Source organism: Copidosoma floridanum, unplaced genomic scaffold (genome assembly GCF_036245765.1).
Source record: "Copidosoma floridanum isolate Cflo_tuat_1 unplaced genomic scaffold, Cflo_Japanese_pri ptg000021l, whole genome shotgun sequence".
Lineage (NCBI taxonomy): Eukaryota > Metazoa > Arthropoda > Insecta > Hymenoptera > Encyrtidae > Copidosoma > Copidosoma floridanum.
The window spans coordinates 17,046,310-17,072,593 of record NW_028321898.1 but is presented as its reverse complement, the minus strand read 5'-3'; the positions used below and the strand labels follow the sequence as shown (position 1 = coordinate 17,072,593).

At 33.2% G+C, this 26,284-nt stretch overlaps 1 protein-coding gene across 1 annotated transcript in view; it reads left to right on the top strand.

Moving 5' to 3' along the window:
* The window catches only part of LOC106642766 (peroxisomal leader peptide-processing protease), a 97,112-nt gene that overhangs the window by 11,919 nt on the left and 58,909 nt on the right, over positions 1–26,284 (top strand). The window contains exon 2 of the mRNA XM_089594546.1: positions 4,321–4,595. Within this exon, the coding sequence (XP_089450672.1) occupies positions 4,321–4,595 (275 nt within the window). The remainder of the gene's footprint in view (positions 1–4,320; positions 4,596–26,284) is intronic.

Genomic DNA, 26,284 nt, shown 5'->3' with positions numbered 1-26,284 from the left:
GTGAAACCATGCAATCTTGCCTCATTCTCTAAAATTTTGTCGCACATATACTTTTCCTGCTCTGCAGTAAAAACAGACTTGTACCCTAAAGCTAAAATTATTACATAAAAATACATTTAACCTCAAAATATTGATCGACGTTTTTATAGCGTACTCACCTGGTTTATAAGCAAAATCGTCTAAAACTTGTGTTTTTGATATCTTAATAAATTTTCTTCGCAATGTTTCTCGAGGAATCTTGAATTTTTCGGATATGGATCCTATTGTTTTCCCTTTCGCTAAAGCGTCTAATGCACTTTTTAAATCTTCGGCAGACCATGACTGCCTGCTCGTTACCTTTTTATAGTTACGCACCATTAATATTTGCTATCACCTACACTTAAAATTAACTAAATTACTTAACAATAAGTAGGTACGTAGGTAGGTACCTATAGCATTTGATACATCCTATTTTATTTTATTTATGTGCGCCTGCATATAGGCTACCGCAACCGAGCCGATATACCCATATCACCTCATGAAAATACACCCATTCCGCCCCAAAGGTAATTTTTATTTAAAACAGTTACAATAATTTTATTCTTAAAGGGTAATATGAAAATAGATCATCAATTTGAAGTTAGATAATTAAACATTTAGAAAGAATAGTTTTTAGCCTTCAGTATATTATTTTTCATAATTTTTTTATTCGTTGAAAATCCTTAAAGTTATTTCTTTTACGGCCTGAATTTTCATCGTAAAATATCTTAGTTTTTTAATTGATTGGATCACTATTTTTTATTAATAAAAACTACTTTATCTTTTAATATGCAATAAACAAAAGTATAGCAATTAACATATCATTATTTTTGAAATATTGCAAATACCCATATTCCCCGAATACCCATCTCGCCCCGGTCTCCCCTATTTAAGTTTAGCTGATTATAGTATTGTGCAGTAATCTGTAACTATTTGATTAAATATTAAAACATACATTGTTATTATCCCATGAAGCCATACGTGGTTGAACCCTTGGCTTGAATAAAGACTTATACCATACTTCTATACTATTCATATATTTTGTGGGGGGGCGGTGGGGGGCCATGAAAAAATGTGTGGGGGGTCGGTGGGGGGGCTGTGGGGGGTCGGTGGGGGGCTGTGGGGGATTTTGAGAAAAACTACAATATGTCAAAATAAGCAAGAAAATAACGGATTTTTACCTTATTTTGTGGGGGGTTGGTGGGGGGGCGGTGGGGGGAAAATGGGGGACTGTGGGGGGGCGGTAAGGGGTTTGTGTGGAATGCCCCACTGAGTTAACTATATAATATTGGAAGATATATATATAGTACTGTACATATATATGTCACATGTGAAGTCAAATAATCGAGCACATCTTAGCACTTGGGAGGAACTGGACAGGGTACCCCCTTCACGCTTTCAGGGGCCGTACCATATAACTTTTTTTTGCTTCACAGGCCTATGTTATAACATAGGCCGATGTACAGAAAAATAGTTATATGGTACGCATCCAGAGTCTTAGGTGGAACATACGGAAGCGTCTAAGCGCCATCTGCTTGCGAAGTCGGAAGCATGCATATTTTTCCGTAAACAATGCACAAAACGATCGTGTAGTAGTATCCATGCTATGTACTAACAACGCACGTTGTGCTCAACCATGAAAGTTGGCTTGTTATAAATTTACGAGAATCGGACCTTAAAATAATAAATTAAAGTAGTTTTTAACATTTACGATTAAGGTTTGTACCACTGTTGACTAAAAAAAGCTAATTTAAGTGTAATTATATGTGCAATAAGTATTATAGATTATGTTCAAATGTTTTAGGGTCATTTTCTGATGCCTTACTCTATCATTTAATAAATTAATCAATTACAACATTTAATGGTAATTACACAAATCTAATGTAAATTCATATAAAAATTATTTTTTTTAATAGTTAAAATTTCATTTGTTTTTGATTTTAAAAATGAACCCACTTATTGTGGGGAAAATAAAAAAATACTTTGTAAAAGGATACTCTTATAAGCTAATTATTACTTACAGGCACATTCATAACTTTATCAGCCATACTTAGTTGTACTGTCTTAATTTTCACAGACATCTACAATAAAACATTAATATTTCAGTAATTTATGCTGCTTTTAACATTTCTTGGTTTTTTACGAAATTTACCTTTTCTTAATTAGCAGCAAGTCTCAGCGATCAAACATCAATAACGCATAATAAGCACCAGGATACGTCTTCAGAAAATGTGAACAACCACTAAAATATTTGAAAATAACCTATAAAACTTGGTTGCATGTATAATTACACTCAAATGAGCTTTTTTCAGTCGACAGTGATACAAACCTTAATCGCAAATGTAAAAAAGTACTTTATTTTATTATTATTTTAAGGTCCAATTCTCGTAAATTTATAACAAGCAAACTTTCATGGTTGAGCACAACGTGCGTTGTTAGTACATAGCATGGATACTACTACACGATCGTTTTGTGCATTGTTTACAGAAAAATATGCATGTTTCCGACTTCGCAAGCAGATGGCGCTTAGACGCTTCCGTAGGAACAACGGATTTAGGTGAACTACAGTGTTACCCCGAGCAGACGCACCATTTGGATAGACTATATATACTATATACATTATATTCTCGCAGGCTCTTCATACCTTTAACGGCTGTAATACGAAAATTCCTGCTTTGATCTATGACATGGGATACAAGTACTTACTTATAATTGAATTTCCTACAACATTTACGCTTTATATCTTACTATAATATGTTTAACTTTTAACATATCCAAAGATATCTATGAACTACGTGGATTTCATGCCACTGGCGTCCCCCTATGGTACAAGCACTGGCCATGAGCTGAAGGTACCACTTGCTATTCTCACAGCAAATTCGCTCCGTGCAACACTTTGAAACAGTGCCCCCAACGGGAAAAGTTGTTTATACTTACCTACTCACATGTATTTTTTATGGAAAAACTTTTTTTCTGCATGAAGAAGTTAAAAACTTACTGTTGGCTTGAAACTTGTTTACAACACTAAAAAAACTTAATTTAGTTATAAGGGATCCGTTAATTTCATGAGAGGTTATGTTATTCTTAAGAGTAAATACCGCACTAGTGCCGTTTTTACCCATGCAGGCAGTGCTGTTTCCGATTGCTGCACATTTTTTTATTTAAAACAGCTCAGAAAAAAACTGCGTATGTTCACTAGGAACCAAGCATGGTGTAAAAAAATACATAAGGTGGGCTCTTCAGCCAATCAGGAGGCTTGAAACAAGCGACCTTCCATATTGGATTTTCCACTAATGAGCGTAGAGAGCGCGTTGTTCAACTACTGCTACACATAAACAAGAGTACAGGGTAAAAAATTTCCTCGATAAATAATATGTTTGAAATTTTTTAGGTGTACTGGTTTATGTATAAATATAATTCTATATGATGATCTGATTATTTGTAAAATACACAATGCATAAAGTTTATTAAATATTTTAATAAACAAATTTTACAATTTTTTTTTTCTTTTCATGAGAATTATAACATCAGAAGTCAGTTTTTTTTGTTCATCTCTGGCAATCTAATTTACGTTTATCGTACGTACAAAGCTTTCAATTGAATACTGCTTCTCGAGGTGAGTTGTATTTAATTTTAGCAATAAAGTGTAAGTAGTTAAATAACGTGCTCTCTACGCTCATTGGTGGAAAATCCAATATGAAAGGTCACTTGTTCCAAGCCTCCTGGTTGGCTGATCAGTTCAGGGGCTGAAGAGCCCACCTTATGTATTTTTTACACCATGGAACCAAGTTCCCAATCCCTTAAACACAATTGGCTTCGAAACTTTAGCAGTATAGTACTAAATTTAGCTTTAAACTTATACCCCTCTTTACTCAAAATCCAATTATATAGCTAGTTTTTTTTAAGTAGGTAAAAACCGAAGGTTTTAAATGCCATGTGTTTGTGATTTGAAATTAAATAAATTTATACGTATTTAATTGTAAATGTAACAAAAAAAGTACCAGTAATGTCTAGCAATAGAAAAAAATTCATGAAAAGTACATTACAAGAAATGACCAAAAGATATAAAATCTGAGCAACTCTTTACAAACGAACATTCTGAAACCCTGAGTTTTTTTCCGTAAATATATGTTTAAAAAAACAGGCCAATATGAGTTACTTTTTGAATGAGTGTATTAATAAATCATCCATTTCTGAATATTTTTAATCATAAGAACTTAAAACTGACTTAGTACGCAATTTAAACTCTAACAACTTATAGTTAACAGTTTGTTATAATACGTAAATTTTCGTTGGTTGCAGAAAACCATGGAAATTGAACCCCAATGTGTTCTACTGACGCACTATTTGGAAGAAAGTCAAGAAACGATCAGCGCTTGTGGAATACTCATAGCACAAAATTGGGTACTTACGAATGGTTCACTTCTTAAATCTTACTACCACGAGCCAGCTGGTCGTATTATGGGAGATTATCTCATCAAAAAAAGCGGAATTAATCCGGGAATCTTGGTAGTTGTGCCTGAAGCAACAGCTCAAGCATGTAAATTAAAAATTTATTATTCGTCCATCACGGAAAGGTAATACATTTCTAAAGTGATTTCTTCATTTCCTGTATCTTTATTAAATGGCATGATTTTTAAAATTTTTTTTAAAAATAATAATAATATTAATAAAAAATATATGTGGGTCATTCTACTGAAAAAACGGGCTATTCTGTGCCCGAGTCAATTACAACATCGTGTATGGGATTTGAAATTTTTTTTTATGTAATCTAAAAATATTTTCTGCTGAAAGGACAACAAAATTCCAATTAAAAAAAGTATTGCTCTAGTTTAAGATACAAAGAACAGGCTAAATTAGCGTTATGGGCTCGGGTCTCATTCGAAAATTTGCAGTTTTTATGATTCAGACGCCTAGAAGCAAAATATAGATTTTTCAGTTTGTTAAAACTGGCCTTTTAGAGGATAGGCGGCTTTGAACAGAAGGAAGAAGTAAGGGTGGCCGGAGTCGTCTTTGAAGGTATCGATCAATGGTCGAGACCGAACCGCAGTAAGCACCCTGTGCTAGAGACTCTAGGCGTGGAGAGGTAGTGCAGTTCTGCTGGAATTCCTTTTCACCACTGGAGTTGGTGTCACTGGTGGGTAGTTGGGTGACGATTCACGATTGTCGAGAAGGAGTCCATAACCAGTACATTTGTCTCCTGGACGGAAACAAAGCCCCACGTCAAGCGCCAAATTGTTAAAAGCGGCCTTTTGGGGCTTTGAACAGCAAAGGGAGTCGGGGTGGTCGAAAATCCTCTCCGAGGATGTCGAATTGGCTATAGAGATGAATCAACGATGAGAGCGTTGAATGAGAGGATTAGAACGCTGGAGCTGGTGCCGCTGGTGGGTGATTATGGGCAGTGACTCACAGCAGTCAAGAGTATCCCATTGTTAGTATATTTGTCAGGGTCTCACAGTGATTGGGCAACAATGCCACGTAATGCAGACAATGATGGCGAGAGTGGCTGAAGTAAGACTCGACAATGGTAGTTTACCTAAATCCGTCGTTTCACCTAATGCCATTGTAGCGGAGTGGGGGTACCCTGTCCAATTCCCTCCAAGTGAGAAGGTGTGTTCGGTCATTTGGCTACTTATGTACATATATTTGTTGTATTATATATATACACAGATGAGATATATAGATGGTATCTCATATATACATATAATTTGACAAGCCCAGCAGCAGCTGACACGATTTAAACTGCAGATGGTGAATCACTGATCGGGCTATGATGCATTATTTTTACTTGTATGCACATAATGTACTGCATTTGTTCGGATTCTGTAGCTGCGTCAACGGGTATGAATTGTTTTTTCCCTCCTTCTTGACATTCTTCTAGTAATCTAGTTTCAAAGTCCAGGATTGATTTTCCAGTTAACATGTGAAAGTGGGTGTACATGAAGTACTTATGAAACAGGCATGGTCACGTCGACAAAATCTCGTCCATGAGAGGGATTTTACTTATATTATTGAGGAACGATCGTTGAAGTGGATAAGATTTGGTGAAGGCTGATAGATATTCATCTAAAGCAACTGTATCCGTATAGTCTAAATCAGTATCAATCTTAAGTAATTTTAGACGATGTTCTTCAGCTGTCGTTTGATCCTCGCCGTCACAATAATAAGTCGGCTGAAATTTTGGACAACCGCCTTTTAAAGAATTCAGCTTCTTCCGTTTGCTGATATGGACTGTACTTGGTGTTAACACGTTCATCAAAGCATTTTGTTGGTGCGGTCTATTCATGTTATTATTTCGATTTTTTAATTTCTGTAACATGACTTCGATTCCATTGCCAATTCGTTCCCCGTTTTCCCAACGATCCTCGAATACATGAGGATACGAATCTCGAAGTTGAAAGGCAACATTTCTGAAATCACTCTCTTTAGGATATTTACTGATCATTCTCATTTCCGCGACTGTTGCATTTACAACTTCTTAACACATTTTTTTTTTAGATTGACATTTTGCAAGTTCTCTTTTTTATTTAAAATGTTTAGCGTAGCGGTTTCAAGTAAATGCCACGGAACACGAAATTTTTCAAAAGAAGACGCTGGAATCTGAACTGGTAGTGGGGATGGGGTGCACTGTGTTTCATTATTGTGATTCGAAACAGAAGACCCTGCGGTGATCCTTATTTGATTTTCTGATTGTGAACATACTGGACTCCATTTTTCGTTATCTTTCAAAAGTATTAATGTCTCCTTTTCCAGCTCCACCAAAATTTCGCTGTCATCAACCGGCGTTCCATCGCTTTTCAAAACAATTGTTGTTCCATTGATTTTTAATTTAATACTTACTTCCGTGATCAGATAATGCAGAGGATCATGTTGATCAACTATTTTTACTAAACATTTATTGTTTCGACAACATGACCACACTTTGAATATCATCTGGAAAAAAAGTAAATAATGTATTTAATTAAACAGTACGTATAAAGTTCCCTCTTAATAAAATCATACGTTAAAACAACAAAATATAAACTTTAAACTAGCGTACAATAAAAACATTTAAATCATCGTACAATAATTTTTTTTCGTCCCTCAGGCAAAGTGCTTTGCGTTCTAGGGAATACTTAGTGACCACGGGCGGTGAGGAATATTTCGGACTTTCAGGCGCAAAATTTATTCCCGCCCTAGGGCGCAAAATAGGACTTCGCGCTAAACAGCACTTTGCGCCCTTGATAGAACAAACATCGTTGTCAACTCAAACACAAAAATCCGACAACCGCACTCTTCTGGCGATCAAACTGTACTTTGCAACCTAAAGCCGAACTATTAATTTCCCTGCCTTTTTGGAACCTTTATATGTTTACTGTAATCTCTATAAAAAAATCAGGGTTTGCTACACCAGCGCCATCCAACCGGGGCCACCCTATACGATCCTTTGGACCGAAAGATAGCTCGAGCAGCAATGCCACTCTTGTTACCGAAATTAATGTTTAATGTTGTCAAAATTTAACAAGCGCTTGTGTAGCCTATACTTCTTATTACCATACAAAAAATCGTAACGATCACAAAATATGATCGCCAAGGTGCAAATATATGACAAGTAAAGTAATTACGGTACATGCATATGAATACTTACTATTCTTATATGTCGATATCTACCGGTTCTTATGGCATTAAAAAAATCTGATGTGAGCGAATAAGGCATTCTGTAATTGGCTCTGCAGAAGTCAATGTGGAGTAGGGAAATAAGCCATAACGTTCAACAGTAGTATTGCAATCAGAGTACTGTAAAATCTCGTAAATTTCCAATTCCGGGATGAGAACTATTTCATGAGTATTGCCGAAAAAATAAATATCGTGCTTGTTGCTACATATAAATATATATTCTATTTTACATACGATAATATTTCCATATTCACTCTTTCCAACTGTGATCCGAGATCATTTAGTATAACGTACACCGCGATAAACAGCATCACTCGTATAATATCCAATGTTACGTGAAAACTCATACTTTGCAATTATGTCATATTTTTTTGAATCAAAGCTCTCGGAATTGTACGAATAAATATATTTATATTCAATGTTATTTGCGTAAGACCCATCGATACTTCTCTGCGATAATTCGTGTTTTTCGGCCATTGTTAAAGTAAGGTGCTTAAAATTTTTCAAATGTCGAATTAAAATTTTGAAAAACGTGTGTTTACTTTTGCATCTTAATGTCCACGTGTGTTTTGGTGGTCCAAAAATTAGTATTAACTCAGCGTAATGTAGAAGAAACTCGTGTTTAGGTCTCAGGACAGTTTCCGGAAAACAATTTTTTCTTAAATAAATGTACCAACGTATTGTATCATTTAGTATTGCGATTTGACTTTCTGATAAAGCTGGTGCGCAAAGTAAACTGCATAATTTTTTTAAGTTTAAAACCATCTGCCACACTCCGTCAGAAAAATCTTTTACCAAATCGGCGATTGCCGCCGGAAAAATTGTTATCAATTTTTTCATTTGACTGGCAGAACCAGTTAACTTTTGTTTTTGTTTATTTTTATTTCCGGAATTAACAAATCGTTTTTTGTGACATATTTGACATTATTTAATCGATAATTAAGGAAACGAATATCAAACCATTCATTTTTTATGAAATAGCTGATTGCGAGATACAAATCGAACTGCATAATTCCTTCAAATACGTCATGAGCTAAGCAAGGAGGTAATCCAGGATTACAAACATGAAAATAATTTAAATTATTAAGGGGCGAGTTTCTTTTAATTCCTTTTACTATTTTTCCGGTACCCTCAGCCTCAATAACGCACTCGTTGTAATCTTCAACCGAACGAAGACTTTTACGGCACAAAGGATTATTTCGAAATTCTTCAGCAGTAATATCGCAATAATGGCAGAAGTGCAGTACGTTACTAAATTTTTCGGTAAATCCACCTATTTGGTGACTGCCCAAATTATCACCCAGCACGGCAACAACTCCGCCCTTAAAGTTTTTAATATTTCCGTTGTTCTCTATATTTATTCCATTACTTTCGAGATATTTAAAATCTAATACAATTTTACCCAAGAATTGATTCCACCCAAATACACATACATCTTTTTCTTTGCAAAGTGCAACTAATTTAATACATTTTGTTTTGGAAGGTAAATGTGGTGGGATGTTTAATAGCATTAAATATACAGTGACAATTTTAAATTTACCACGTGATGAGCCCAAAGGGTTGCACACTTCAAAGGCGTCGACGTATAACCCAATTTTCAATGTTTTTTTTCGAGAAAAAAATGTGCTGCCTTTAACGATGGTTCCGTCTAAAATATCAGAGTATACATTTCCATGACAAGACGCATCACAAGACGCATAGGCAAATATTGGGATTATGCCTCTACCACGTGACCTCAGTATATATATGACTAATATAGAGGAGAAATAACCCAGGTCTTATGGGAGGAATCTTGTTTTCATTTTTTTTTCGCACTTAAAAAGATATTGAGCTTTAAAAGGTTGTTAATTCCATGTTACTGACATTATAAGAGTTACGTAGTTATTTTTTTCCTTTGGTGAATTCGTTCATGAAGGTTGAAACAGCGTTTTGAACGTATACGGAGTGCCGTTTAACCCTACTTTGAGCTGTTTGTTTACCTCTGAGCATCAGTAGCAGTGGCGCAGCAGCAGCAGCAGCTGAAACAAACAGCTCGAAGTAGGGTTAAACGGTACTCCGTATACGTTCAAAACGCTGTTTCAACCTTCATGAACGAATTCACCAAAGGAAAAAAATAACTATGTAACTCTTATAATGTCAGTAACATGGAATTAACAACCTTTTAAAGCTCAATATCTTTTTAAGTGCGAAAAAAAATAAAAACAAGATTCCTCCCATAAGACCTGTGTTATTCCTCCTTTATATTAGTCATATATATACTGAGGTCACGTGGTAGAGGCATAATCCCAATATTCTCATCTCGTAACAGTACCTCTAAAGTATGTAATATGGGAACGTATGCGTAGTCACAAAAACTATCTTCACCTGTAGCGTTTGTTCACTTTATCATAACAGGTGCAACATAGCCACACATTTTTTTAAATAACTCATTTCTCATGTAAGTATTTCTTAAAATACTACTTTTGGGATTTAATAAATAATTAAATGGTTGTACGTTACTTTTAAATATGGATGTTACCTGTGACTGTGAATCTTCAGTAAGATCAGACTTCATAAGCGAGTTGAGGAAATTGTTCGACAAGTTGGTAAGTGCTTTGTACAAGTTTGTCATTACAAATTGCACAAGTGGTTCTGTTCCAAAGTATGTGGTAGATAATTGTGACGCTAATTCAACGATCGATTTGTGGACGTCATCTAAAGGTACATGTCGACCACCAACCTCATTTACTAGTCTGACATGTAAGTTGTCTTGTGTAGCAATTTCATTAGGAATGAACGTACCAATAATGTTTTCATCGGAACGTAAGTCTATCAATGGATCAAGCAATGAATTATTATCTGACTGTCGATACTTGTGGTACCGATAAATGTGAACCCTATACGCGTTTTGAGAAATAAAATTTGTTTTTGTTCGACACAAGTGGCAACTCAACCTTTTCCGGTTCTTGTTACACTCAGACTTATGTCACAATAATATCTTTATATTTTTACACGAAAAAGTACAATTTTCGTTTTTACAACAATAATGGCGTATAGCAGAATCTTTATGAAATCGCAGTAAGTGCTGTTTGAAACTCGACTAATTTTTACATTTTACTGTACAGTTAGTGTGCATGCATTTTATTTGTATACGCCTATCGTTACCGTGATTTTTTTGATGTTTATTGTAATCGACAATACTCATGAATCCTGATAAACAATTTTCACATTTGAACATCATGGCAGTTATTTAGGATTACATGTGAAGAATAAAGAAAGGTTCCGGACAACTGTTTGAAGCACGCCAGGGCACCACAACAATTTCAATGTTTGTGTATAAAGTACGACATCTTATCTAAAATCAATATTAATAATTGACATTAATCGCACTGTAGACTCCTAAATGTTATTTTAGTTGGAGTAATTAATAGAATTAATAATTATTTACGAGTAGTTTTCATTTACATCAATAGATTTATCGTAATGGGAGGAATATGCATGACAAATGTAAATGTATTGAACTATCAACATGATTTATGTATCGTAAGTACTCGTCAAATGGAGTCACCTTTAACTATAATATTAGTGAAATAAAAAAATCAGAGTACATGGATACTGGAACTAAAATATTGTAGTGAGTACTTCATGGGTAATAATAGTGATATGAGTATATTCTCAAAAATAAAAAAAAAATAAAAAAAAATAAAAACCAACTGACAGATTTACATAAACATGTAGACGTAAGGTTGTCTATTATTAAACAATTTCAGTTTTTTCCCCACTTCGATAACACAAGAAGGAGATTGTTTAACTCTATTTAATTATTTGGAAAACTATAAATATTTACCCTGAATTTTTAAGCAATCAGGCTTATTTAAATATTACTATAAGTTGTTTCAATTTTTTTAGCTCAAAAGGAGCACATTGAGAAAATTAAATTTTGGCTTACGAAAGCTTCTAAAGACAAAATAACAGACACGATATGGGGCAAACACATATTCAGATTTAATTTACATGTGTTTGATTATAGTAGTTCGTTTACCCTTGTACTTAATTTAAATGAAAATAAATCATTACCTTTGCTGTAGAAGAAAATTCAAGAATCAGCTATGATGTATCTTTTATTGTTCATTAGTTTTCCAAAATTTTTGTTACTTTTTCAAAAGCATCGTTCTTTTGATTTTTTTTGATACTTGCTTAGTACGTAGTATGTGTTAGTCGATCATCATGGTAACTGCATTAACCAGATATAAAATAACTTGGATATCTATAAGTATTACAAGATGATTACGAACTAGTTTATACTGGTTAATTTGTTTTAAAAAATTTGCAATTACCTGCACAGTGCGACAAAAGTACTAATAATCTGATAAAAAAGATGGAGTTTTTCCTTTTTGTTGACTATGCCACATTATAGCTATTGGACTAAAACCATGACAGCTAGCTAAAACAGTAAAAATCAATAAGTACGTATTGTGTGAGGCAGCATATGAACAAATATGATCCAAAACATAGTTCATGTCATATAGCACAATTTTCGTAGCCTAATGGGAAAAACCGAGAAAACATCATGAATTTAATCAACATTGAATCAACCTAATAATCAGATTTCGGTTTTCGTGTAGTATCAATGTTTGTTTTCAAAAGTATATTAAAGCCTTATGAACAATCCATAACCTCACTTTGAAACACACCAGTTTATAACAACTTATATGTGATAGTACAAAAAAAAAATTACTTACCCAACACGATAAACAATTGATTTGAAACAGAGACTTGGCTTAGCTAGTGCACCATTAAAAGAAGCCTTCCACTGGAAAATGAGAGATGAACTCCCTCGTGTCTTCGCCTTTGACGCAGTCCATCTTTTTTTCGTGAAGAATGCGCGGTTACATTGTGCAACACACAACTACTATATACACTGTACTACTTTTACGACACGAAACGTAAATTTACTATTGCAAGGTGTCACAGTTACTACGTCACTTGTAAAATATAATTACAACCTCATATGTAAATCAACTGCATTTAATATGGGTCGCATTTATTTCCAATATTAAATGTTGTAAAATTACAAAAATTTTGCAAAATTTACTAAATTTTTGTAATTTTACTTATTCAGTGGTATTGGTACATGGTTTCATATAGTGAATTTTTACAGTTCCCTGGTAAATTTACAAAAATTTTTTAGAACGAAGTTCTTTATGTCGCGTTACTCGGGGGGCTGGAATTTTAAAACCGACAGATTTTTTTTTTTTTTGAATCAGAAATCCCTTCCTCTCAAGTTTTTCCCCTCACCCCGTCCCCCCTCACCAAGTGTTCTCTACACACTTCCCCTCTCCCCACTATATATATATATATCTGTCAACCGTGCCGTGTTACTCTTCTGCACACCTTTGCCCACCATTCTCCCTCACACTCCCAATTTTATTTTCTCACAATAATTTTTATTTCACTTTGAATTTTTTTCTTTTACAATTCTAAAAAAAAAAAAAAAAAAAAAAAAAAAAAACATTTTCCAATAAAGAGTTTTGAACCCTCGACCTTCTGCATGTGAGTCCTGTACCTTACCCACTCTGCTACGAGCGCTGCCGGCTATGGTAATTCGATTTCTTGTACTTATCGTGTGGTTCGTAACTATAACATTCCATTTTTTAATGTATTCACTGATAATACATTCAATTATGAATTTGTTTTATAAATTGTGTATTTGTTTTCTAAATAATTCATCTATATAAAAAAAAAAAAAAAAAAAAAAAAAAAAAAATTTAATTAGCATCAATATGGTTATGTAGATTAAACATAATAAGGCGCGTTATTACGCATTAAATATTTGTATTTTATGCATTTGATGCATAAAATACCGACCGATTTTTATTAAACCTGAGGTTTTTGTTGGCATTACAGTAATGCTAATAATTACTGTTATAAATAAATTATTTTATAAATAAATTATTAAAATAAACATATACGATAGAGTTGCACAACGTATCAATGGTTTTTAAGATTTTGAATTCGACTAACTAATTATGTTACAAAGTCACATAATTATATAAATAAAAAAAAAAAAAAAGGGGAATGAAAAAAAAAAGATTAAATATGAAAATAAGAAAGAAATTAAATAAAGGAAATACAAAAAAATGAAAAAAAATGTAATAAGATGAAATATGAAAAAAAAAAAAACAAGAAATGGAAAAAAAAAATAAAACAAGAAATAAAGAAAAAAATGAAAAAAAATGTAATAAAATAAAATATGAAAAAAAAAACAAGAAATACAAAAAAAAATAAAACAAGAAATAAAGAAAAAAAACAAGAAATAAAGAAAAAAAAAAAAAATAAAATAAAAAAAAAAAACAACAAACCAGGGGGGATAAATGGGTCATGGGACCCACGGTAAGAACGAAGTTCTTTAAACATGAGATGAGTATAGACACAATTTCTCAGGTAACAAGGGGGTCGCCAGACCCACAGGAAGAACGAAGCTCTGTAAACGTTAGTACTGCATTCATGTTGTTTACTAAAACAAACACTTGAAAAACGAATAAAAAAAAATAAAAAAATAAAATAGTTTACTACTCACGATGGTTGAACTTCGTGAGTACTGTATTTATGCACGACGTTCTCACGAAGTTCAACCATCGTGAGTAGTAAACTTTTTTTTTTTTTATTTTTTTTTATTCGTTTTTCAAGTGTTTGTTTTAGTAAACAACATGAATGCAGTACTAACGTTTACAGAGCTTCGTTCTTCCTGTGGGTCTGGCGACCCCCTTGTTACCTGAGAAATTGTGTCTATACTCATCTCATGTTTAAAGAACTTCGTTCTTACCGTGGGTCCCATGACCCATTTATCCCCCCTGGTTTGTTGTTTTTTTTTTTTATTTTATTTTTTTTTTTTTTCTTTATTTCTTGTTTTTTACTGTGTGGTTAAAATTTATGAATTGCGTCCTGAGACCTGAAAGATTCGTCTTGATGATAACGGAGCAGTCACTTGGGTTAAGCTGCTCTGTTCAAAAGAGCCGACGCGCAGGGGCTAGGGCGAGAGTATTCGTTTTCCTGATACCAGTGTAATCGCTAAGGATAACCTGCTTTGTGTGCAGCACACTTGACCTGCTGGCAAATGATATGAATCATTTCCTTGTGGTAGTGCCAGACTTGGGATCTTGGTCACTTGGTGAAACAAACGACATCATGCTCTTTTCATCAAACTGAACCTGGTGCCAGGGGGGGGGTGAGGGTTATTTTCATGGTGATGATCCAGTCCAGTCACTTAGGCTAGTGTACTCCGTTCAGCAATCGACCCCTCCACCATCATCCGTTGTAGTAATGCTGAGTTTTGTTGTTTTTTTTAATGAAGACAACAAAAGAGATAGTATATATTATAGTGACTATGAAATAACGAAAAAACAACTTTACTTTTCCGGTCTTTTCATCTGATTTTATTTAAAATCAGTGATATAGAACTTGCTGAAAAATGCGAAAAAATCAAAATTCTTGTTTTTACTACTCAATCATTCTATAACTATCTATTTGCCTCTTTCGATATCACTGAAGTTTGCAATTGACTTAATCACGCAATCAACATTCAGTTGTCATATCTCACTCATTGTGCTTTGTTTACCTTGTGTTACAAATATATTTTGGAGGCTATAAACATTATTTATATTTATTGTAACTGGACAAGCTCTATAAATATTTACTTGTAGTGGTTTAGAATATTAAATATATACAGGGCATGAGTGTAATGATAAGGGAAGACGTTATTTTTATGTAGTACAGTCAACTATCAGCTGCTATGCTATAGCACTCCCTAATTTTTCTGGTGATAGTGCAATCACTAAAAAAAACAACAATTGCTTTTTTGGAATAAAGTAAATGATTATTTTTTCATGGATGATGTGTATAATATACCAAGTACAGCTGATAAAGGATGTGGATATTACTCTGCTTGTAATAAGCTTTGACATACAAATCCAGCAGATGATCTTTTGAATAACAGAAAATATCAGCAACATTTTCCTTTATAATCTATACCTTGCAGAGAGTAAGCATACATCGCTTAAAACTTATTGTTTTTCATTTAAAAAAATATACTCGGTCCAAGATATCTGTAATGTTGAAAGTACAAATATTGTATGTTCTATAGTGGTGGTAGGAAATAAATCAAATCTTGTAGATTCTATTTTAGCAGAGCAAGACATTCAATACTTTACATTATTTCAATACATTTACACAATTATAAAAATATTATGGCATTACAATTAGAGTTACATACAAATTATCTACCTTTTCTTTCATGGGTATTTCATCGGAGACAAGCATTTTGGCATTAAAACTGTTTATTAATAATTTTCTCTATTTTATTATAATTTTCTGTTGACTTAGAACCCCTACGCATTCTAACATCTTTCGTGACAGATACTTGCATCGAATTAAAGTAAAATAATTAATCAGTCCAGTTAAAAAGATTTAAAAGATATTTAAATGACATTTAATTGCGGTTCAACCAATACAGTTATGGTATTTTAAATAATATTCTACCTATAATCGCTTGAATCCCATGCAACTAATCTCCAATGACCCAATGTGCTTACTTGTAAACAATTTTGTTTATTCCCTACATAAAAAAAATTCCAAGCAGGTAATCCCCAATGACCCAAAGCGCTTGCTTGCCTGCACTTTATCAATATTATATAGCAAGATACTTCTGAGCTAAAAAAAAATTTTAGACATGTTCGTTTAAAAACCGTTTGCCTTTAAAAAAGTTTCACTTGCGATTCAAAAAAGATTTAAAAAGTATTCAAATGAAATTCTATTGCGATTCAACCACCATTCAATCGTGATTTGAATCTTGAATCTAAAGCAATTTTTACGTGCTCCAGTGGGTAATACAAATCCACTATCAGATATGTAATAAGACAATTTTTATTATAATATTAAATTTAGCAGCCTTATAAGCAGTGCTCCCCAAGTAGGTAATCCCCAATGACCCAAAGCGCTTGCTTGCCTGCACTTTTTGTTTAATTAACTAAAACAAAATCCCAACACTGAGCGACCCAATTCTTTGAATCAAAGAAAATTTCTCTACCCTCATTCCGTTAAATATTTTCTTATGAGTAAAAAAATATAAGTTAATTGAAAATAATATTTTATTAAATTAAAATTTTCTTTTTTTAATTACGAATTTCTCATTTAGTTGTACGAAATTTTTTTTTGGATCGACTAAATTTGTTTGAATTAAAAGAAAATATTTAACGGAATGAGGGTAAAGAAATTTTCTTTGATTCAAAGAATTGGGTCGCTCAGTGAAGCCAGTAATCTCCATGGATTCAATAGAATACATACCTACATTTATTATTCCGCATGTCACGTAAAATGTCATATGTATAGTGCGTAGATAGGCATTCAATTTGATATCGGTGAATATGAAAATTAATCAAAATAAAGGAAATCTCACCATACTATAAAGAAGGCTGAACCTATGTAACTATAATGACTCTGCACACTTACAAGCTCTTTTTCATAAATTGAGAAAAAATAGAACGTGAGTACAATGTATGCCAACTTTAGAATAAAATTTAATCAACGACAACATACATCAGTAAAGGTTAAGCTTGGGTACATACTATCAAAATATGTAAGTTTTTGTGAAATACGGTTTAATAGTGTATTAGCTCCAATGGATGAGCTCTTTATTTTGGACTCGAAGGTTGTGAGTTCAAGACCCTCGAAGTCACTATTTTTTTTTTTTTTTTTTTTCATATTTCGTATTTAAATACATTAAGATATTTATTTCATAATGAATCATTAATTATAGGAAAGCTTGCATGTATAAAGGTAACTCCAATAATCCAATACGCTTGGTCCGCACATATATTTCCGCACAAAGCGGTCCGCGCTTTTATACATTAAATAAATTTACTTATTATTAATATTATAATAAAAAAAATAATTGTAATAATGAAAATTGAAAAGCATTATACAGTTATAATATAATATTCGACCTGTTTACAATAAGTAATAAAAGCGAACAATAAGCACTCCAAATTACTTTAAATCAGACTCAAAATATTAAAGACTTAGTCAATAAATACTAGCGCTGCTAAGCGAGCGCTTCGGATCACTTGGCATTAAATTACGCTCTCAAAATGTAAAACACTTAGCAAATAAACAAAAGTGCACACACCCTGGTAAAAATCAGAACCGGAAACAGAATTTCTGGCCTGTATATTTTGGCCAGATTGTAGTCTACATATGTTTATAATTTCTGGCCAAAATTTATTCCCCTAAATTGTGGCCAAAATATGCCCAAATTATGAAGATCAAATCGACTGAATGATAACATTTTTTATGTTCTATACTTGGCCAAAAATTGGCCAAAATTTGATTTGTGCTTACATAAGTATGTGTTTTAGGTCTCTCGAGTCTTTAAAGGCTTGCGAGTTCGGTATTGTACGTTTCAGTAATTAAAAAGATTTAATTTTTTCTTCGTTGATACTTGTAAAAAACATAATAAATTGATATATGCTGTAAAGTAAAAAAAAAAAAAAAATTATTTAAAAAATGAATAAAAAACTAACCTGTAGAGGTTATGCATGCACGTATGTGCTTTTTTTATATATAAATTTTTTTTATTTGTACTGGAAAAATAGATTTAAAAAAACGAGTAAAAAAATTTCGTACAAAAAAAATGTTAATGAAAAACGTTTAAAATTATTAAATATTTTTCTTATTAGGTTCCTTACTTTATTCATAAATAATGGCCAAAATGTGAGAATATTATCAACATTTTTTCTGGACAGAAAAAATGTTACATTATTGCCCAAAAAAATGTTACATTTATATCCGATTTCTAGCCAAGACTTATGCACAAATTTGGGCGATAAATGATAGTTTCTGGCCAATTTCTGGCCAAATTATCGTCATGATTTCCACCAAGGCAAGCGAGCATTCTGAGTTATTGGAATCAAACTGTCGAAATGTTGAGTACTTAATAAATAAGTAAAAGCGCGGTCAAGCGGACGCTTTGGGATACTAGGGATTACATGCTGGAGATGTTCGGTTGGATAAGATTAGATTAGATTGAACTTTATTGAGGCCTTGTGGCTGTGTCATATCTGGCCCTCCAGTAAAATACTTATTTACTTTAAAAAAAAAAAACAAAAAAAAAACGAGTGGACCAATAAGCGCAACAGGTTACTGGGTATTAGCTGCTTCAAATTTTGTTTATTTATTAAATATTTATTAAAAATTTTACGCAACATATGGAATAATAAATGTAGGTATGTCATCCCATTGAATCCGTGGAGATTACTGGCTTGGGATTTTGTTTTAGTTAATTAAACAAAAAGTGCAGGCAAGCAAGCGCTTTGGGTCATTAGGGATTACCTGCTCGTAAAAATTGCTTTAGATTCAAGATTCAAATCACGATTGAATGGTGGTTGAATCGCAATAGAATTTCATTTGAATACTTTTTAAATCTTTTTTGAATCGCAAGTGAAACTTTTTTAAAGGCCAACGGTTTTTAAACAAACATGTCTAAAATTTTTTTTTAGCTCAGAAGTATCTTGCTATATAATATTGATAAAGTGCAGGCAAGCAAGCGCTTTGGGTCATTGGGAATTACCTGCTTGGGATTTTTTTTATGTAGGGAATAAACAAAATTGTTTACAAGTAAGCACATTGGGTCATTGGAGATTAGTTGCATGGGATTTAAGCGATTATAGGTAGAATATTATTTAAAATAACATAACTGTATTGGTTGAACCGCAATCAAACGTCATTTGGAGTTAGCTTTTATGCATGCAAGCTTTCCTATAATTAATTATTCATCGTGAAATAAATATCTTAATGTATTTAAATACAAAATATGAAAGAAAAAAAAAAAAAAGAAAAATAGTGACTTCGAGAGTCTCGAACTCACAACCTTCGGGTCCAAAATAAAGTGCTCATTAAATTGAGCTATCTTTCTTTTTTTTTTTTGAAAATAGTTTTTTTTATTCATGGTTTTACATAAAGTACTTACAAGGCGTGAAAAAAACATTTGGAAAAACGCCTAACATTACCCTTGCACGCCGGAAGGTGTACATTTTATACAGAATGGCTTATTATGCTCTCGCTGTAATTAATTATTGTTATTGTTTCGGTTTACATTTATATTGTTTTACTTGGTCGCAGCCAAGGTTTTACTTAATATTGTTGTTTTGCTAGAAAATATAAAAAACTAGTGGTGCTTATTTCGCTTCGTTTTGTACATAAAGGACTTATAACTAATTAACAAGTTAACAAGCAAGTAGAAGTAAGAGAAATAATAACAGTAGGAGAAGAGAAAAAGGTTTTTTTTTTTTTTTTTTTTTTTAGTTTTCATTCTTATAATAATTAAAGTTTTTCAAAATATCTATATTTATTTTATTTTGGAGATGTTCGTTGAGTAACTTAGGTTTCTTTTATTAATATTATTTGGGTCATACATACATCGATTCTCGGTATTTTTGCCATTTCATATAGTCCTTTATTACTAATTCTTTTTGTATAGTTACTTTTTGCAGTTCTGTACGCTTTTAAGCTGACCCGCAGGCATTTTCTTTTGAAAAATTTTAATTTCTCCATTATGCTTGCGCTGATGTTAAACCAACTTGGGCATGAATAAGTCAATATTGGTCGGATGATACATTGGTAGGAGATTATTTTGGCTCTATTGCATAAATATGGTGAGTAAAAGAGTTTGTGAAGCGATTGGAATACTACCTTTGCTCTTTCGATTTGAATGTTTACATGGTTTGCGAAGTGAAGTCTGTCATCTAAGTGAATACCTAGGTATTTCACTATTCTTTTATGTGGGATAAATACATTGTCTATTTGATCTTTTATTTTGAAGTTTTTCCAATTCTTTTTTATTGAATCTGAGGCGCCCATTAGTTTATCCCTAAATAGTATCGTTTCGCATTTTTTCGCATTAGTATCTAGAAGCCAATTGTTGTAAAAAGTTTTTATTTTATTGTATTTATCTTGGATCATTTCATTTACTTTTTTAACGCTTTTATCCATGGAATAAATGATCAGATCGTCTGCAAAGGCTATGCCGTAGAGGTTATTTTCTTTGTTTATGCCGAAGATATTAAGTACACTTGCATTAAAGATATTGAATAGTAAGGGTGAGTTAATTGTGCCCTGTTGTAATCCTTTAGTTATGATGAATGTTTTTTGTGATGTGTTGTTATTGATATTTACTTTGAAACTTCTTTTATTTATCATGTTTCTTATTAGTTTTAACATATAAGTAGGAAATTTGCTTTTTATTAGCTTGAATATAAGTCCTGCTAGCCAGACTGAGTCGAACGCTTTTTTTAAATCTATTAGACAAGCGCCTACTATTTTTTTTTTGTTAAGATGCCAGTTAATGTCCGCTAGCAGTTTGTTTATTGCATGTGTAGTGGAATGTTTATTTTTAAAACCAAATTGTGCATCTGGAATTAGATTTTTTTCCTTTACTATTTTTTGGATCGAATTATTTATTATTCTTTCGAATATTTTACTTATGGCTGGTAGCATACTAATTGGTCTTATGTTTTCTATGGTTATCGGCTCGCTTTGTTATTTTTTTAGAATTATTAGTTTAGCCAATTTCCACGTTTCTGGATAGTAACCATTGTTTAATGCGTTATTAAATATTATCGTGTAATCATTAATTATATATTCTGGTAGGTGTTTTATAATTAGGTTCGGTATACTGTCCCAGCCCGCTGAGACTTTATTACTCATTTTAGCTATCATTTTTAAAATTGCGCGCGTATTCGTAAAGTCGATGCCAGCTTCTGCTACGTTTGTGGGGCTCGTTGCCTTATTCGAGTTACTGAAATAGGTTATGTTGTAAGTTTGTTGTATTTGTCGTGTTAGTTTTTCAACTTCCTTATTCACTATGTTTCTTAGTGGCGTGTACTGATTATTATCCGTATTTATGTTTTTCAGCTGTGAGCCGATGATGTCTGGCATAATTTTGGTGTTTGTTACTTTTATCTGGTCTTTTTCGTTTTTCTGCAAGGAAAGGTTGCTGGTATCGATGCCATTCAGTTTCTTCAGTTCAGTTTCCTGAATCAGAAAGTGATCGATATTGTTGTTGTTTTTTTTTCTGAAAATCTTGTTAAGGGGCGGGAAAAAATTTGCCGTGTCCTTATAATCTATGGTTTTTTATAGTATCTCTCCAGTGTGCTTTAGATATTGCTGATAGTTCGTGTTGTATTTTTAATTTTATTATTTTCATTTCGTTTTTTAAGTCAAGTGTTAACATTATATTATTATAGTCTGTCTTATTTATTAAGGGGGCTCCAGCAGGAGGAGTTAGGAGGTCACAGGTAGCTTAATTGATAGATAAAAACATGCTGATTCCAACGGTGTCCTTATTTACCCCTCTAACCCTGGAAAATTTTGAGATATTTGCTCTCAAAGTTCGTACATTATACATAGCCTCTCATAGAGCAACGTGAAAACATCGGTATTTTCTAACAATAATTGAGGAGTTACATGTTAGGACTGTAACTGTTTTATAGAAAAACATCTCAGCTTTCAGATGGTACCTTCAAAAATATAGGTAAGCCTGGAAATATTTGAGATATTTTGTAAAGTATTGATCAAGTCATTGAATTAGCAGGGTCATGACGGGATGCCATCTTGCTGTTTGTAAGGCGCGCGCTTTTGAATATTTCAGAATTACACTGCATGTACTTACATAAGTTTCATGTCATTTGTAACTCTTTTTTAATCGTGTTCTCCTATGGATTACTTACACTTGTTTTTTTTTAAATAAAATAGAACATTGAAAAATTTTAACTGCAATTACTTTTTATTTTATCAAAAATTGCGTCAATAATTTTTTTATTTGAAGTAACTCTTACTTTATTATTTACACTCATAGATAATAATGAGGTGATGCCATTTGTAGGATCTTTTTTATGTGCATCTACTAATACTTCTATTGATATCGATTCTTTGGCCATTTTATAAATTATCTTATCATTAATAATACCTTTTAATAATATTAATTTTTGTTTGTTATCATCAATTACTTTTTTATTTCTTTTTTGCTGTTGCAAAATCATTTCAGCATCCTGCAAGTCTTGATGACTCTGATCTTACAGTGATGTGTGATTTCTTTCATTTTTTATAACACAAAAAAACTAATTCTAAATAAAACGCTCTGTATGTGACAAAAGCTGCTGTTTGTTTACCATAGGTACGGACACATCATATATATAGATGATGGTGCTCGCTTATGTATACACGTATATATAGATATATACTCACAGAAGTGATACCAACTAACCGAATAGTTTTCGGGTTGGTACCAGTGCTCGCTGGAGCCCCCTTAATCTGTGTATACGTGATTGTAGTTTATGTTTTAGTTTGTATAGCTTATCAAGTTTGGGTGATTGAAATTTTTCTAAAGAGTCAGCTTTCTTATATTTTGGTATTGTTTTTGAAATTGTTTCATTGATAATCCTTTGGCTTAGATTAATAAAGTCAGCTATCTCCTCGTTTGTTAAGTTCCTGTTATCAGGTTTTTTGAGAGAGTAGTCTTTACTTAATTGTTTTTGAAATTTTTTCCAGTTAGTTTTTTTGTATAAGTAGGAGATAGGTTTATTGTTATCTATTTCTAAGTGATAATTATCAGGTAATTTTATGGTGGCTAGGGTGGCCCTATGGTCACTGTCTATATTTATGGTTGTTAGTAGTGGTTTGTCTGCTTTGAGTCTTGTGTCTGTGAACATCAAATCAAGATATGCATCAGAAAGAGGAAAGGTAGCACATTCTGGGTTTATTATGTTAAGTTTGTAAATTATGCTGTTGTCATCAACCCAGCTCTTTAGATTGTTACCACGGTAGTTCGTTTTATTATCACCAAAGTGAGGATGCCTAGCATTTAAATCTCCTGCCAATACATATAAGTTGTTGGTTTCGTTGAGTCTTAGATCACTAAAGAGAGATGACAAGTCTGCGCTGATTTTGTTTCTGTTGGTGCTGGATGCATATGCACTTATGATATAGAGTTTTTGCTTGTTTGATAAAGTTAGTCTGACTATTGTCAATTCTAGTAGATCCAATTTTTTGCTTAGGTGTATTAGTTCCACTTCATATTTCTCTTTTATCATAATTGCAGTGCCTCCACCTCCATTCACAATCCTGTCATTTCTGTATATTTTATAATTCTTAAAATTAGGTTTAAGGGACGGAACCAGTTTTGTTTCACATAAACATATGATATCCGGATCATAATTTTTAATCACTTTTTGAACTTCAAGTCTTTTATAATTCGTTTTAAGTGAGTTTATATTTGCTTCTATAATTTTTATTTTCCCTGAATCTAGTATTACTGTTCCTCTGTTGTTAGTTATTCTGCTTCCATATGCTGCCATTCAATCTCCAGATGGGCAGCTAACAGTTCTATCCTTTGTGCGTTGTATTCAGTTTGTATCAAGATGTTGTCAATCCTGGTGTTTATTTTAGCCGTGCAGTCTAGTATGAGTTTATTCATATTGCGTTGGAATTCATCGAGTAGTGTTGTTGTGTTCTTGTTTGCTTCCCTTATTATCTCCGTAATTGGATTGCCTCCGTCGTTCTGCATGTTTCCCTGGCTGTCTCGTTGTTGTTGTAGTTGCTGCTGCATTTGTGGGTGTGCATATTGGCTCAATTGGTTTCTTTGGTGTAAATATGTTGATGCTGCTGCTGCATAACTCTTAATTACAGGCGCTGTTGAGGTCTTGTTGGTCTTTTTATTATTTTTTATCTGGCTTTGTTCCTTATATTTGGTACATTCTTTGAACGATGCTGGGTGACCCGATTGGCCACAGTTCGCACATTTTAACACTGACTTATCTGCGTTATTCTCCAAGGTGCATTTCCCAGGGCCATGAGGATCGGCGCATTTGACACACCGATAACTCATTGAGCAATTTGTAGCTACATGCCCAAACCTTTGACAGTTTTTGCATTGGGGGGGGGTCCTTTTTTCTTTAAGGGTTCCCATTTGATGGCCTGGTATAGCAGGTGTTTCATGTTTGTCAGATTTTCAGTTTTGCTATCTGCTGTTACTTGTATCATAAAAATCTTGGATCTTTTATCTCTAGTATTAAGTGTTGTTAATTTTGTTATGTTAACTTCGTTTACTTGTTTTTTTTTGAATTCCTCTTCTATCTCTTTTTCACTGGTCTCTTTGCTGAGTCCTTTTAGGACTAACGTTTTCATTTTAGCGTTTTTTGGAGTGAAGGTAAAAAAAGGGATTTTGCACTCTTTGAGAATCGTGGTGATCTCAGTGTGCTGTGTCTCATTAGATGGCCTTATGCTGCATTTTTTTTTGTCTGTATTTTTGATGATGAAGTCGTCACATCTCCTATCTTTCCTGAGGAGTGAGATAAGGTCTCTTGTTGTGTGACCTTCTATTATGATTGGGGGGGCCTTACTTTTGGTAGGAGAGCTCTCTGTCTCTGTGTTAGCGGAGCTGGAGCCCATATCTGCGTTTGCTTTATTTACCTTTGGTTTCTGTTCCTGGCTGCTGGGTACGCTGTCTTTTAGCTTGTTAAGTCTCGTGAAGTTTGGTATATATTCAGTTTTACTAGTAGGGTTTAATATTTTTTGTACAATATTTTTGGTTTTGTTATCCAGGCTGCTCGCTTCAAGAGCCCGAAGTTTGTTTATCCTCTCGTCGCTATTGCTTAGGACGCTTGAATTTCTTTTTTTCGGAGATTCATTGTTAACGGTCGTTGGTGGTTTTCTAACCTGCCCTTCTTGGCTCTTGCCACTCATCCTTGCGGATTTCGCCTCTGTGGAGGAGCTTTCTCCCGGGGATGTTCCCCTTGAAAGCTTTTGGGAGAGATTCATCACGTATTTTTTGGATCACTTGGTCGTTATAATGAGATTAATTTATTGTTCCGTATGTTTCTAATCTCATTATTGCTGGCGCGCGGAAATATGTGTTGTTGCGCGGTCAGCTGTCGTAGTGCTACTCTGAGCTATCATTCTAACCAATTTTGTATGACCAAAACTTCGATATGTTGATAGTATGTACCTAAGCTTAACCTTTACTGATAAATTAATAATGAATGTGGCTGAATCAACATTAATATACAGTTTCATCAAAAATGAAGATTTTTTGATGATACACAATAAAAATGACACTTAATAGATATAAATGAGAAGTTTCATCCAAAAATAATCATCCCCTGCCATGAAAAATTTGCTACGTTACGTTATTAATTTAATTTTAGGGTAAAAAATGGTCTTAGTAAATGGTTACATATTTGCTTAGTACACAGCAGACTGTAAAATTTGTCTTTGGTTTAAGATTTAAATCGTGATTATACCTTCAATGTTTGAATCCCGTCGGCAGCCCCTCTTAATGTACTATTTCCTACGTCGAGGCGTTTTTCGGGACATCTGGACTTTAACTGCGCTCGGTAGAGGAAATAGAATTAGCCACGTAAGTGTCACCTAACCGGGGATAGCAGTCCTTCTGGCCCCAAAATATCTTCGGCAGCGATTGTGCTTATGTCATGAAAACTATAATAATTTTTCATAATTTTCTGATCACCACTGTAAATAAAAATTTGGGTTTTGGGTTGCGGGTTGTGGGAATAATATCTAA